At 33.7% G+C, this 11,956-nt stretch overlaps 2 protein-coding genes across 5 annotated transcripts; both read left to right on the plus strand.

The window, feature by feature from the left end:
* Positions 1-218: 218 nt before the first annotated feature.
* On the plus strand, positions 219-5,498 carry LOC121741749. 2 transcript variants are annotated; one of them, XM_042134643.1, is made up of 15 exons: positions 219-526; positions 987-1,129; positions 1,224-1,335; positions 1,433-1,555; positions 1,719-1,823; positions 2,266-2,349; positions 2,441-2,556; positions 2,934-3,035; positions 3,132-3,245; positions 3,364-3,420; positions 3,844-3,910; positions 4,286-4,339; positions 4,485-4,559; positions 5,021-5,056; positions 5,149-5,498. In XM_042134643.1, exons 2-15 carry the CDS (start codon positions 1,110-1,112, stop codon positions 5,230-5,232), a joined length of 1,149 nt encoding a protein of 382 aa, XP_041990577.1. In that variant the 5' UTR covers positions 219-526; positions 987-1,109; the 3' UTR covers positions 5,233-5,498. The 2 variants fall into 2 exon arrangements, with proteins under 2 accessions (XP_041990577.1, XP_041990569.1); XM_042134635.1 differs by having other exon boundaries at positions 219-1,129.
* A 2,004-nt stretch (positions 5,499-7,502) lies between these two features.
* Positions 7,503-9,814, plus strand: LOC121797120 (UDP-xylose transporter 1-like). Of its 3 annotated transcripts, XM_042195869.1 has the most exons (8): positions 7,557-7,599; positions 7,941-8,064; positions 8,207-8,391; positions 8,460-8,527; positions 8,602-8,734; positions 8,810-8,971; positions 9,049-9,315; positions 9,636-9,814. In XM_042195869.1, the coding sequence occupies exons 2-8, from the start codon at positions 7,944-7,946 to the stop codon at positions 9,723-9,725; spliced, it is 1,026 nt and encodes a 341-aa protein (XP_042051803.1). In that variant the 5' UTR covers positions 7,557-7,599; positions 7,941-7,943; the 3' UTR covers positions 9,726-9,814. The 3 variants fall into 3 exon arrangements, with proteins under 3 accessions (XP_042051794.1, XP_042051803.1, XP_042051786.1); XM_042195860.1 differs by having other exon boundaries at positions 7,503-7,599; positions 7,944-8,064; positions 8,602-8,971; XM_042195852.1 differs by lacking the exon at positions 7,557-7,599 and having other exon boundaries at positions 7,903-8,064; positions 8,602-8,971.
* Positions 9,815-11,956: the final 2,142 nt, after the last annotated feature.

The following is an 11,956-nucleotide window of genomic DNA, read 5'->3' on the forward strand; positions in this document are numbered from 1 at the left end:
ACAAACCATACGAATTCGAGAATCAGTTCTTCTATAAAAAAGGAAACAATGAAAATAGTTTTGAAACTACTTGCACCTTTATAGATTAATCTCTCAAAAAGGAAAACATAATAGTACTACTAGTAGTACTAAATATTTGAAAAAAATATGTATAATAAATAAATACTATGAAGTTATATTTAATTGGATTTGGAACGCCGACAGGACTCAAACGACATTACTCGATGTAATTTCTTAAAATCACAGGGGTTAATTTGCAATAACTTCATCTCAGCTAATTTCCACCGGCATTCGCCAACCATATGTACCAATAACCACTCACGCCGATCTCTGGATTTCTCTCTGTCTCTCCCAACTCTAGTTTCTTTTCGCTCTACAATCCCACATATTTCAATTTCGGACTTATATGATTAATTTTGTTCTTTTTTCTGAATAATCTAGTATTTTCTGTTCAAATTTGTGTTTGTTTCTTATACATTTGGGGCTTCTAGTGATCGATCTTTCACTAGGAGGCGGAGCTAGGAAGGTATTTCGGCGTTTCCAGTGATAATTTTGGCTTGTTAGTGACACTTCAGTTTTCTACTGTATGTTTCCAAAAAGAAGCTTGGGTTTTAGATTTATGTCATCCGTAATGCTACTACGAGTCTGGAAAATCAACATTAAGATCAGTGTCGAGCGTGTTTATGTAACTCTATCTATTAGTTTCTGATAGCGCCGAAAGTGGAACGTACTGCGGCAGTTGCTTTTGGAGCAGTTTCCGAAAAATGGAAACTTGAGCAATGCTGTTGTTTTGTTGTCATTTTATGCTGTAAATGAGTATTTGAAGTTACTTCCTTTTGGTGATTTTATGTTCATTTCATCTACCCCGCTCAGGAAAACAGCTAAATGATTGGAAATGGTATTAAGGAAGTAGTTACTGAGCAGGAAATGGGAATATAATATGAAGTTTAAGAATCTCCTATGATGCAAAATTTGATGCTTTGTAGGAATCTATGGTATGGAGCAAATTCGAGTTATTGAAGAGGCAACTTCAATATATTCTGCTTGAGTTTCTTAAATAATTGTTTTTTTTCCTTACCAAACTTGAGTTGAGCGACTCTATTATCATCATGGGAACCTCACATCGCAGGTTTGTATGTATGTTGATGTTGCTCTGCAGAATTGTATAAACTCCTACATCTAACAAATGGGTCGCTTAAATATTATTTTATTTGCATTTGCAGTGGGATATTAAGGAGATCAAATGACACTGCCCGACTTCTATTAACAACAATCATGGGAATTGTCTTGGGATATTTTATAGGTGTTTCATTTCCATCTGTTTACTTAAGTAAGGTATGATCTGAATTTCCGAGTAACTTGCTCAATGAAAATGTTTATCACCAAATAGGTTCATTATACTCCATCCTTCTTGTCTGTCTTCGGCTGGCAGATTAATCCACCTTCAAGTTTCATGAAATCTCTTGACATGGCCTTAAATGATGATCCTCATAGTTCTACTAGTCGCAGTTTACCTGAAAACCTTGCTACCGGAAGTACTCCTTTGACAACTAAGGTCTGTCTTTTGCTAGTATGTCATTTCGTATTCCTGTCTCTTGTTTTTCCCCTGATTGTTTTAACATAAACCTGCCACAACTGCGCTATCTACTCTTATATGTTTGGCTTTAATATTTATGCGAGGCATTTTTATGTTAAACCACCATCCTTTTGGATCTCAGATATATGTTCCTACAAATCCCCGTGGTGCAGAGTCTTTGCCACCAGGAATCGTTGTCTCAGAATCTGACCTTTATCTTCGTAGATTATGGGGTGACCCTAATGAGGTAATCAATAAGTGGAAATGATTATAACCCAAACACTCTGAATGAATCTGTGTTTTTTCTTGATATTTATCTCTCCAGTGATGTGTGATCATTTACCAGTGTGATATAGTATGTAATATGTTTAATTTTGAAAACATGGAGTATTTAGATTCTCACAGTCGTAGGTGGCTTCAGTTATTTGTTGAATTAACTAACTTAATAATGGCTGTAGCAAACTTGCAGCATGGGATGAATTGGTGGATTACTGCTGATGGATTCACTAATTATATGTTTCCTGATCTTAATGCAGTTTGTTGACTGGGGTTATTAGTATTGGTGTGATATAATTGTCAATAGTCGGTGCATTAGCATATATGTACCACATCATAAACTCTTTATATATATCTTGCATGAGATTTTATGCAATATGAGTGTGCTTACATTTACATTCTGGAATTCTCAGGATCTGAAAAGGAAGCCAAAGTACCTAGTGACATTTACAGTTGGTTTTGAACAAATGAACCGTATTGATGCAACAATTAAAAAGGTTACTTTAGAATGTTATATTATGCTATAAACAGTCTTTTCTTACCCCAGAGAGCAATTATATCAAATTTGGTTTTGTTATAATTCTGTAGTTCTCGGAGGATTTTCAAATACTGCTTTTCCATTATGATGGTCGAGCCAGTGACTGGGATCAATTTGAGTGGTCACGCCGTGCCATACATGTCAGCGCAAGAAAACAAACAAAGTGGTAATAATCTTCAGGTTTATGCTACATTCTGGGCCTTTTCTATTATGATTCCGTGCCTGTTTATTTTCGTGTAGAACCTATGAGGCGTGTTTTGAAGGTTTAGGTTCCACACTTTATACTAGAATAACAAGTTTCTTGGTGCCTTATACTCAGTTTAAATGTCTTGCTGACTAATTCACTATCAAATTTGTAACCTGGTTCTACAGAGGGATTTTGAAACTGCTTTGCTGAAACTCAAGCTGATTACATCATGTTAATTCATTTTTAGACACACATAATAAAATTAAGAATCTTATATGGACTTATCTTGTTTTTCTGGAATATTAGAATAACTTTCTCCACCTTTATCAAGTTCTGAATGTTGCCGGCCTTTACAGGTGGTACGCAAAAAGATTTTTACACCCAGATGTTGTATCAGCTTATGATTACATTTTCATTTGGGATGAAGATCTTGGAGTTGAACACTTCAATGCTGATAAGTAATAATCTTTTTCTGTTTTATAAAAACATAAGGTCATTTGTTTTATATGACAATATTTTCCTATCAATTTATCTGGTACTTCTCCACTTACTAGGTATATTCAATTGGTTAAAAAACATGGTTTAGAGATTTCCCAACCAGGTCTTGAACCCAATAATGGACTTACCTGGCAGATGACTAAGAGGAGAGGTGACAGAGAAGTCCACAAGTAAGTCCACCGATTAACAGTTTAAACCCCACCTCTCCCACCCTTTCTTTCTACCTCAACCTCCTTCCCGTGAAAGAGAAGATATTCATTTTTCAAATGTGAATTGATTGATTGACAGGGATACAGAGGAGAAACCAGGCTGGTGCAGTGATCCGCGCTTGCCTCCATGTGCAGCGTACGTAGTTTCCTCCATGATGTGTTTCTGTATTTCTTTTCTTTCTGGATTTTTATATGCATGCACTGGGTACTTGTCTGTCTGGAATTCCTGTGGAATACCATCAACTGAGATATCTTGTATACCAAATTGCTATTTAAGGGAATAATTTCTATATAGATAGTGCTCGGGCATTGTATTTGACAATTATGCTATGGTGCTATTAAGTGAGAAGGATAGGGTGCCTCTTAATTCGAGAACTTCCCTCGCTATATACAATCTGTGAAGGATTTAAACTTTGACCTCTCCTTGCACCATTTGTTAATTTTCACGATGCATATGGATTTACATCTTTATAGATCTTCAGTTTTTATATTAACTCGTAACCTAGACACTTTCAGCTGGAAAATGCACTAGAGTAATTCATAATTTACCGTATTGCAGCTTTGTAGAAATCATGGCTCCAGTATTTTCTCGTGAAGCATGGAGATGTGTTTGGCATATGATCCAGGTGTTTATCAAATTTGGAGAAATGGAGAATACCACTCCTCCATTCAAGTCTTTCCCACATATATAAATACTCCCTCCGTCCCAAGGAAGATGACCCATTCCTTGGGCGGCACGGGAATTTATGCAACTTTGTTTTGTGTGTGAAGTGGAGTGAGTAAAGTAAGAGAGAGAATAAAGCAGAGAGAAAAATATTTTCATTTTTAGTAATGGGTCATCTTGGTTGGGACAAACCAAAAAGGAAAGTGAGTCATCTTCAATGGGACGGAGGGAGTATATCTTAGAGCTTATCACATTGCCCTAATTTTTTAGTATTTTTTATGTCAGTGTTTGATGTATAGCTATTTAACTATTACCCTTTACAATCTTATACTTGCAGAATGATTTGGTACATGGCTGGGGATTGGATTTTGCATTAAGAAGATGTGCAGATGTTAGTTTTAATCTCTCTCTCTGTGTGTCAGGGGCATTAGCTCCTCTGTTTTCTCGCTTTCTGTTGAGTTTGCTTTTGGACATGGGTGAGTTCCCAATTTCCACCACTTAGGTCAAAACCTTCTCACTTGAGCTTTGCCCTGCAGCCTGCACATGAAAAAATTGGTGTTGTTGACTCACAATGGATTATCCATCAAGTAATTCCGTCACTTGGAAATCAGGTTAGAGATCAACACCTCGCTAACAGCTAAATCTTCCAACCTACTTGCTGGTTCTGTCCATCTAAATCATTTTCTTGAATCTAATGGTGTATTTGAGCTCTAATAGTTTGTTGTACCATCACATTGAACTATTATTTCTATTCACTAGAGATAAGTTTGATAAGGACATTACTTGTTTTTGTGTGTGGGAGTTAGAAAGTGACCAGAGTTTGACGCTTAATAGTTATTGGATTTGATAATTAAATTGACAGTCAATCAGGCTTTCAAATGTTTAGGATGTGTGGAATGCTTTTGCTCTAAATATTTGTCAGTGATGATGATTAAATCCTCTCTACCTTGCCATTGTTGATAAGCAATAGTTACCTGGCCTTCATTTGGTGTTACATATTCTACATCATTCTTGTACTACTTAGAATATTCAATGGAAGTTCCACTAAAGCCAAATTTCTTAAAATCCACAGGGACAGACTGTTGATGGAAAAGCTCCATGGCAAGGGGTATGTACATCCAGAACTATGTATATCTTGGTTGAGTATCGTATAATTTTGCAGTGTTTCAATCCATTCCTGTTCTGTTCATCCTATCATAGGTGCGAGAGAGATGCAGAAACGAATGGAAGATTTTTCAGGATCGGCTTTCTACTGCAGACAAGGCATACTTTTCCCAGCTGTAGAATAATGTGACGGACGGCTCTATTGTGTGTATATTGCATGGCATTTCCCTTTACTTCCTATCATCCCGAGTGTTGTTTTGTAGCTTTATTCTTTTTGTGAGATGCAGCTTTTCGCGAGGCGTAGATTAACCACGTTAAGTTTAGTGTAAATCATCTTTGGATGATGTTTAAATAGCGGATTTTAGGAGCTGGTACGTAGATTTGTCTACTTGAATTCTTGTTCAAGTGCTCTTCTATGTTTCTATTCCAGTGTGAACTTCAAACTATTATTACTCCCTCCGCCCCCTATTAATGGTTCATTTTGATTTTGGCACGGGTTTCAAGATATGTAAAGGAAAGTGGATTGAAAAAGTTAAAAGAATATGAGTCCCACTTTTGTATAGTAATAAAATGTGAGTAGAATGAGTTAGTGAATGTGAGATCTATTTATTATTTATGGTAAAAAGTGAAAACAAGCAATTAAATCGAAGACAAAAGAAAATGGCGAAAGTGGATAATTAATAGGGGATGAATGGAGTATTATTTAGGTAGCAAATGGAGCTATAGATCGATGTTAAACCAGAGGATGATCCTTTATTTTCTACTTATATTATAACTACGCATAAAAAATCGTTGTTTGCATCACCTCATTGAACATTTTATTTAATGAAAATTACACTTGCACACACACATTAACACTAATCTAGGTCTGAGGGGAACTATCAAAATTTTATTGTATGCATCGCGCCATTATACTTATTTGTGCATAAATAAATTAAACATGTCCTCAAAATAGAATACAACAGCAGTACATGTATTTTGACACTTTTTTATTGTTGTTTTAACTCCGTATTGAAGTATACTTCAAAAATATTTAAAAACATGATTATGACTTTTATACAAAGTTATTATTGTTTATGGTTAAAAAACATTGCATATATTTACATTATGATAATTGCTTGTAAATTTAATGGTGTTTCAAAAAAAAAAGGGAAAACAAGGTGGAAACGGAAACTGGTAACAAGGTGACCTCGACTTTTATTATGGGGTGATTATCATTCTACTACTTGATTTAGAGAATTCGATTCCACATTTACTTCATCTGTTGTTCAAGATATCTAAAATCTAAATTATGAAATTCTATATTTGTAAAATGCTTTTAAGAATTATATAACGCCAATTCGTAGTACTAATTTTTATAAAATAACTCCAAAAGTACTTAAAACTCTATAAATGGACATATAAATTTCTGCTTATGGATCTCATAACCATTCAAGATCTTCTAAGTTGGAGAATCTTTAACCGTCTTTTCATTTCGTGATTCCCTTTAAGAAGGTGCAATTATAGAAACTGCAAAACCAAAAGCTAAAAAGTAAAATAAAAAAGTTATATGATCATTTCTTCACAAAAAAAAAGTTACATGATCATCGATTCTTCATCACATTAACAGTTTCTTAATCCTAACTAGTATTGATTAATAAATTAAATGATGGCTTACTAAATTATTAATTAACCCCTTAATTATATTCTCATTATAATAAATTATAATTAATTGAAGATGGCAGACGTCCCAACGCAAGTGTCACTCTTTAATTAATATACTAGTTCTATGTAGCAATTTCGGATCACGATCCCACCATCCATATAATATGACGAAATGTAAAAAATATAACAAATCAATAATTTCGAGTATAGAATTATGGGTTTAACTCCCATATCATTCTAAAAAAACTCCAATGTCATATTTTCACGAACGTTGTGGGGTAAGATTAAAGTTCATATAACATCTCACCAAACAACAAGAGTTTTTGTAAGGTTTTGTCAACATTTCCTTATGCACAAACAAACTACTCTGATTTCACCTTCCTATCTTCCGTGCCAAGACTATACAAATCAGAATCACCAACAATACACATTATCTACACTCTATAATAATATAAATGTTAATTAGCATTAGCAACATCTTTTGAGAATATATATGTTACTAGTTAGCAGCATTAATAATGCACAAATCGGACTCCAGCTTCATTGCACGGTATCCATATGCTAATTAGTATAGTCATGTTGACATAGCAAAATTAGCCAAAATCTACAATTTAAGGATAATTTTATATATGTTACTATATATAATTATTACATACTGTTAATTTCAACATCTTGAATGAATGATGGGCTAAGTTACCTTATGTATGATGAATCGAAAGGTCTACCCTTTGCTTAAAATGGTCGTTAATAATGGCAAAGCCAACAATAGCCATATCAAACAACCTTAGTAACAACTACATGACAATATATAGATATAATATAAGCCAACTCTCCTTTCTTCTTCATTCTACTACAAGTCTCTCTCTTTCTTTCTCTCACTCTCTCTATTGGAGAGCACAAGAGGTTTGGCTCTAACTTTATCTTGCACATCTCATACTATATATGTTGTATAATCATATATTGCTCCATCCCACTTAAATGATTTTAATTGTCACATGAAAGATTGATTACCTTGGAATTCCAGATCAATTAGGCCACATGGTTTGTAATTCCCTTGTCACTAAAATTTTACTAAATGTGTGCTTTCCAATAAATGTTTCACTTAATGTGAATGTGAATGACCTCCAACAAAAAAAAAAGAGAGAGAAGGAAATAAGGTCTTTTATATTAAAGATATCTGCATAGCTAATATAACTTTGTTTTCATGAAAAAAAAATTGGTCTATTTTTTTATGATCTCCATAGAAGATGGGGGAGATGTCGAACAACCAATTGGGAGTGATCGGCGCACTGTTCCTCTCTGTGGCGTCGTCCGTCTCCATAGTCATCTGCAACAAGGCATTGATGAGCAATCTTGGTTTCCAATTTGGTATGTGATGTGTGTGTGTGAAAACATCATAAGCAATAGTAATATAGATTAGCATGGTCTACAACTTTATTATTTCATAGAACATGTAGACAAATTTCGGTGAAAATGAACAAATAGATCAACTACTTTTCATTTGTTGCAGCCACAACACTTACCAGTTGGCATCTGATGGTAACATATTGCACTCTCCACGTTGCGTCGCGCCTAAATTTCTTCGAAAACAAGACAATTGACATGAAGACAGTGATGCTCTTTGGCATTCTGAATGGCATCTCCATTGGATTCCTCAACCTCAGCTTGGGATTCAACTCCATTGGCTTCTATCAGGTTCTTGATCAATTCTTGCTTAAAACACCAATCTTGTTGATGTGATGACACTCATTCTAATGATGCAGATGACAAAACTTGCAATAATTCCTTTCACAGTCATGTTGGAAACTCTGTTCCTCAAGAAGCAATTCAGGTTAGTGAAACTGACTCACAAAAGGATCTCAACACTGACTGATATACATATATATGTCTTTTGTGGGCATTCAGTGACAAGATCAAGATCTCTTTGTCAATACTACTACTTGGAGTTGGCATTGCATCTGTGACCGATCTTCAGCTAAACCTCGTTGGAACCATTCTGTCGCTCATAGCCATCCTAACAACTTGCATTAGCCAAATTGTGTGTATATATCTTAACTTCTTAAATAACTTATCATATTATATATCTGTCAGTTACTCACAAATCCCTTTACAGTTGACAAACACAATACAAAAGAGGCTAAATGTGTCATCGACTCAGCTTCTGTATCAGTCATCTCCATTCCAAGCAGCCATTCTATTCGTCATCGGCCCCTTCTTGGACCAGTGCCTCACCGGACAGAACGTCTTCGCCTACACATATTCCCCCAGTGTCATGGTATCTATCAAGAAAACCAACACTTACAATAATAGCAAGAATACTAGTAGTAGTAAAGTTTGAAATGATTGGTGCAGGTTATCATATTGCTGTCATGCTTGATTGCTGTGTTTGTGAACTTCAGCACATTCTTGGTGATAGGCAAGACTTCTCCTGTTACATACCAGGTTTTGGGGCATCTTAAGACATGCCTTGTTCTTGGATTTGGATATACTCTTTTGCATGATCCATTCACTGCAAGGAACATCTTTGGCATACTTGTTGCCATGGTTGGGATGGGATTATATTCTTACTTCTGCACTCTTGAAACCAAGAGGAAGCACACCCCTTCTCTCTCCTCCCAGGTAATATACATACATATGCAACTATGCATTCTTGTCTCAATTTTTCTACAAATACTCATATGTTTGCCTTCTTGACGTTTTATATGAGATATGATGGTGACTGTGATGGTGTAATAGTTAATTTTTTCTCATCTTGATGAGTTTGACAGTGTCAAGTTTTGTTAAATGATGATAGTAAAGGCCAACAAACTTATAATTGACAGTTCAGCTCATTTGTGCCATAGTTTTTTGTATCCGGGCTCCGGCTATTAATTTCATAATTTTAATCATTTTTTAGAAGATAAAGTTAATCATAATTTTAATCATTTTGTTTGTCTCAGGTTAAAGAGAGGGAAAGCACAACGCTGTTAGTGAGCCATCTAGACAAAGAGTCTAAATTTCAATTGTTTAAAATAGAGACCCATGCCTGATTTTCGGTTCATCAAACTTTTCTTAATTTTCTCCTTTTCTAAACATTTTGATTATTTTTAATTAATAAGATTCCATGGTTAATGTTCAATTAGCCCTTTTCTTGGGGTCAATTAAACACAAACGACAAGTCTTTATCATAATGAAAATTACTCCGTGATAGTAGGAATCTTAGCATCAAAAGCAAGTACTAGTTAAATACTAGTAATAAAACTGTAATTATGTATGCTGGTTCCGATTTTATTAGATGAAACATTTCAGACGAATTTTGTAATTATATGAGAAATGTTAATGCATTTCAAGAAAACAGAAAGGGCATATTTGCACGTTGCTCATCAACCACCTCTACCAAACTATAGTGTGCAACATGAATTTTAATAAAATACTATTAGGTTAATAAAAACTGTCACATTCAAAATAAATAATGGGCTGAGATGGTATATTATATGCATGAACTTGATAAACATAATTACAAAAGTGAGTAACAATTTTTACATTTATTATTACTATTTTCTATTATAACTTACTTTATCAGTCAGTACTTACTTACAGTTCAAACTATGTATCAATTTAGTTACTGAAGTTTGATTTTTTATAAAATAGGAGTACTAACTTTATACTCACTTATTATTATTTGTAGACTGTAGTTTAATTCTATGATTTTAAAATGTTGTATCTATATTTTCACTTTATGTTAATTTTCTAAACTATTTATAATTCTCTATATTCCATGCAACTGACTATTTTCTCTGATGCTACTTACTATTTAAATTATAGTTTAAGAAACCACGTACTACATGTTTTCGGATATCGATCTAATTGATAGTGAATATTGTTATTTCCAGTAACTTACAAGAACCACTTTTGAACAAGCGTAGCCAACTTTTGTTTCCTTTTTTTTCAATAATTGCCTGCTGCTACCCAACTATACTAATTATACATAGCATTTTATTAATGATTTGTATTTATCTATTTTTGTTTTTTTTATCTCAAACTTTTCAAGTGTGTAATCCTCGCAATTAACCTAATTTACCTTACCTTTTAAAAGGAAAAAAAGCAAGATACTAAAGCCTAATCTATTCTTCCGTTCTTTACACTTTAAAGGTGAGGGGGAAAAGTAAAGATGTATTTTAGGTTAATTAAATGTATTCGCGTGTTAATTTGGGTTAAATTTATTCCTGACTACTGGAACCATTACAATGAGACAAACCTAAAAAGATGGAATATTCCTATTAATTAAGTAGATTGGCTAACTCCACCACATATGTCTCGATCATGCTTAATTACCACTCATACAAACCCTATCCTTATTTTTTGTCTAATTTATTCATTTAAAGTTTGTATTACTATTTTTTTGGGGAATTCAAAAATCACCCTCTAAAGACAAGGTATTTGTACATTATTGCCTATGAAATTAAGATTTTGCCACTTTTTTTTGACACGCTTTTATGATCAAAGTGCAGCTGCAGCGTGTAAACATAAAATAACCACACTTAATTTTTATCGTATCTATAATATCAATATTATTATTTGATGGGCACTTATAAGAAGATTAGAATTATTGTTATTATATCATCAAGACAGCGTACGACTACTTTAAAGAACAATAGTCAATAATACTTTTGTGTTTGTTAAAATGATTTAATTGTTGGGATTCTCGATTGCATTGGTTGTTGGCACATGATTTTGAGATAATTGTTATCTAGCTATAATTAGAAAATCAGTTATTCTTAGCCTTAGGTATGTTGAGTATTTAAGTATTTATATTCATGTTTCGTAAAAATAGCATGTACTCCTATTTGCAATAATTTATTATTATCTTCAAATCGAAATTGAAAAATAAAAAACAAATTTGTAATACTAAAAAAGATACTCTCTCCGTCCCAACTAAGTTGAGTTAAAACTTTTGGGCAAAGAAAGAATAAAGTATGAAAGATAAAGGAAAAATAAAGTAGGTGATAAAATAAAATATGAGTGATTATATGTTTTATTTTTGTTAAAAAGAGAAATGACCCAATTTAGTTTGGACATTCTAAAAATGAATGTTCCGATTCAACTTAGTTGGACGGAGCGAGTACTAGTTGGAACCACAAAAATAGAACTCAGTGCTCCCTCCGTCCCACTACAAGTAAGACGTTTCAATGGAGATAGAGTAAATTAGGTAAGAGAATGATGTATATACAAATCTTTTTTATACTCTTACATTACTTTCTTCTCGCTCTAACTACTATTT

The sequence above is a fragment of the Salvia splendens genome, chromosome 1 (assembly GCF_004379255.2).
Source record: "Salvia splendens isolate huo1 chromosome 1, SspV2, whole genome shotgun sequence".
Lineage (NCBI taxonomy): Eukaryota > Viridiplantae > Streptophyta > Magnoliopsida > Lamiales > Lamiaceae > Salvia > Salvia splendens.

Bases quoted from the DNA above. Each gene is read 5' to 3' on its own strand.
- LOC121741749 (XM_042134635.1), top strand. From the start codon at position 1,110: ATGGGAACCTCACATCGCAG. The intron at 1,336-1,432 runs GTATGATCTGAA...TTCGGCTGGCAG, and splicing joins CATCTGTTTACTTAAGTAAG to ATTAATCCACCTTCAAGTTT. The intron at 1,556-1,718 runs GTCTGTCTTTTG...TTTGGATCTCAG, and splicing joins GTACTCCTTTGACAACTAAG to ATATATGTTCCTACAAATCC.
- LOC121797120 (XM_042195860.1), top strand. From the start codon at position 7,944: ATGGGGGAGATGTCGAACAACCAATTGGGAGTGATCGGCGCACTGTTC. The intron at 8,528-8,601 runs GTTAGTGAAACT...GTGGGCATTCAG, and splicing joins TTCCTCAAGAAGCAATTCAG to TGACAAGATCAAGATCTCTT. The intron at 9,316-9,635 runs GTAATATACATA...TGTTTGTCTCAG, and splicing joins CCCCTTCTCTCTCCTCCCAG to GTTAAAGAGAGGGAAAGCAC.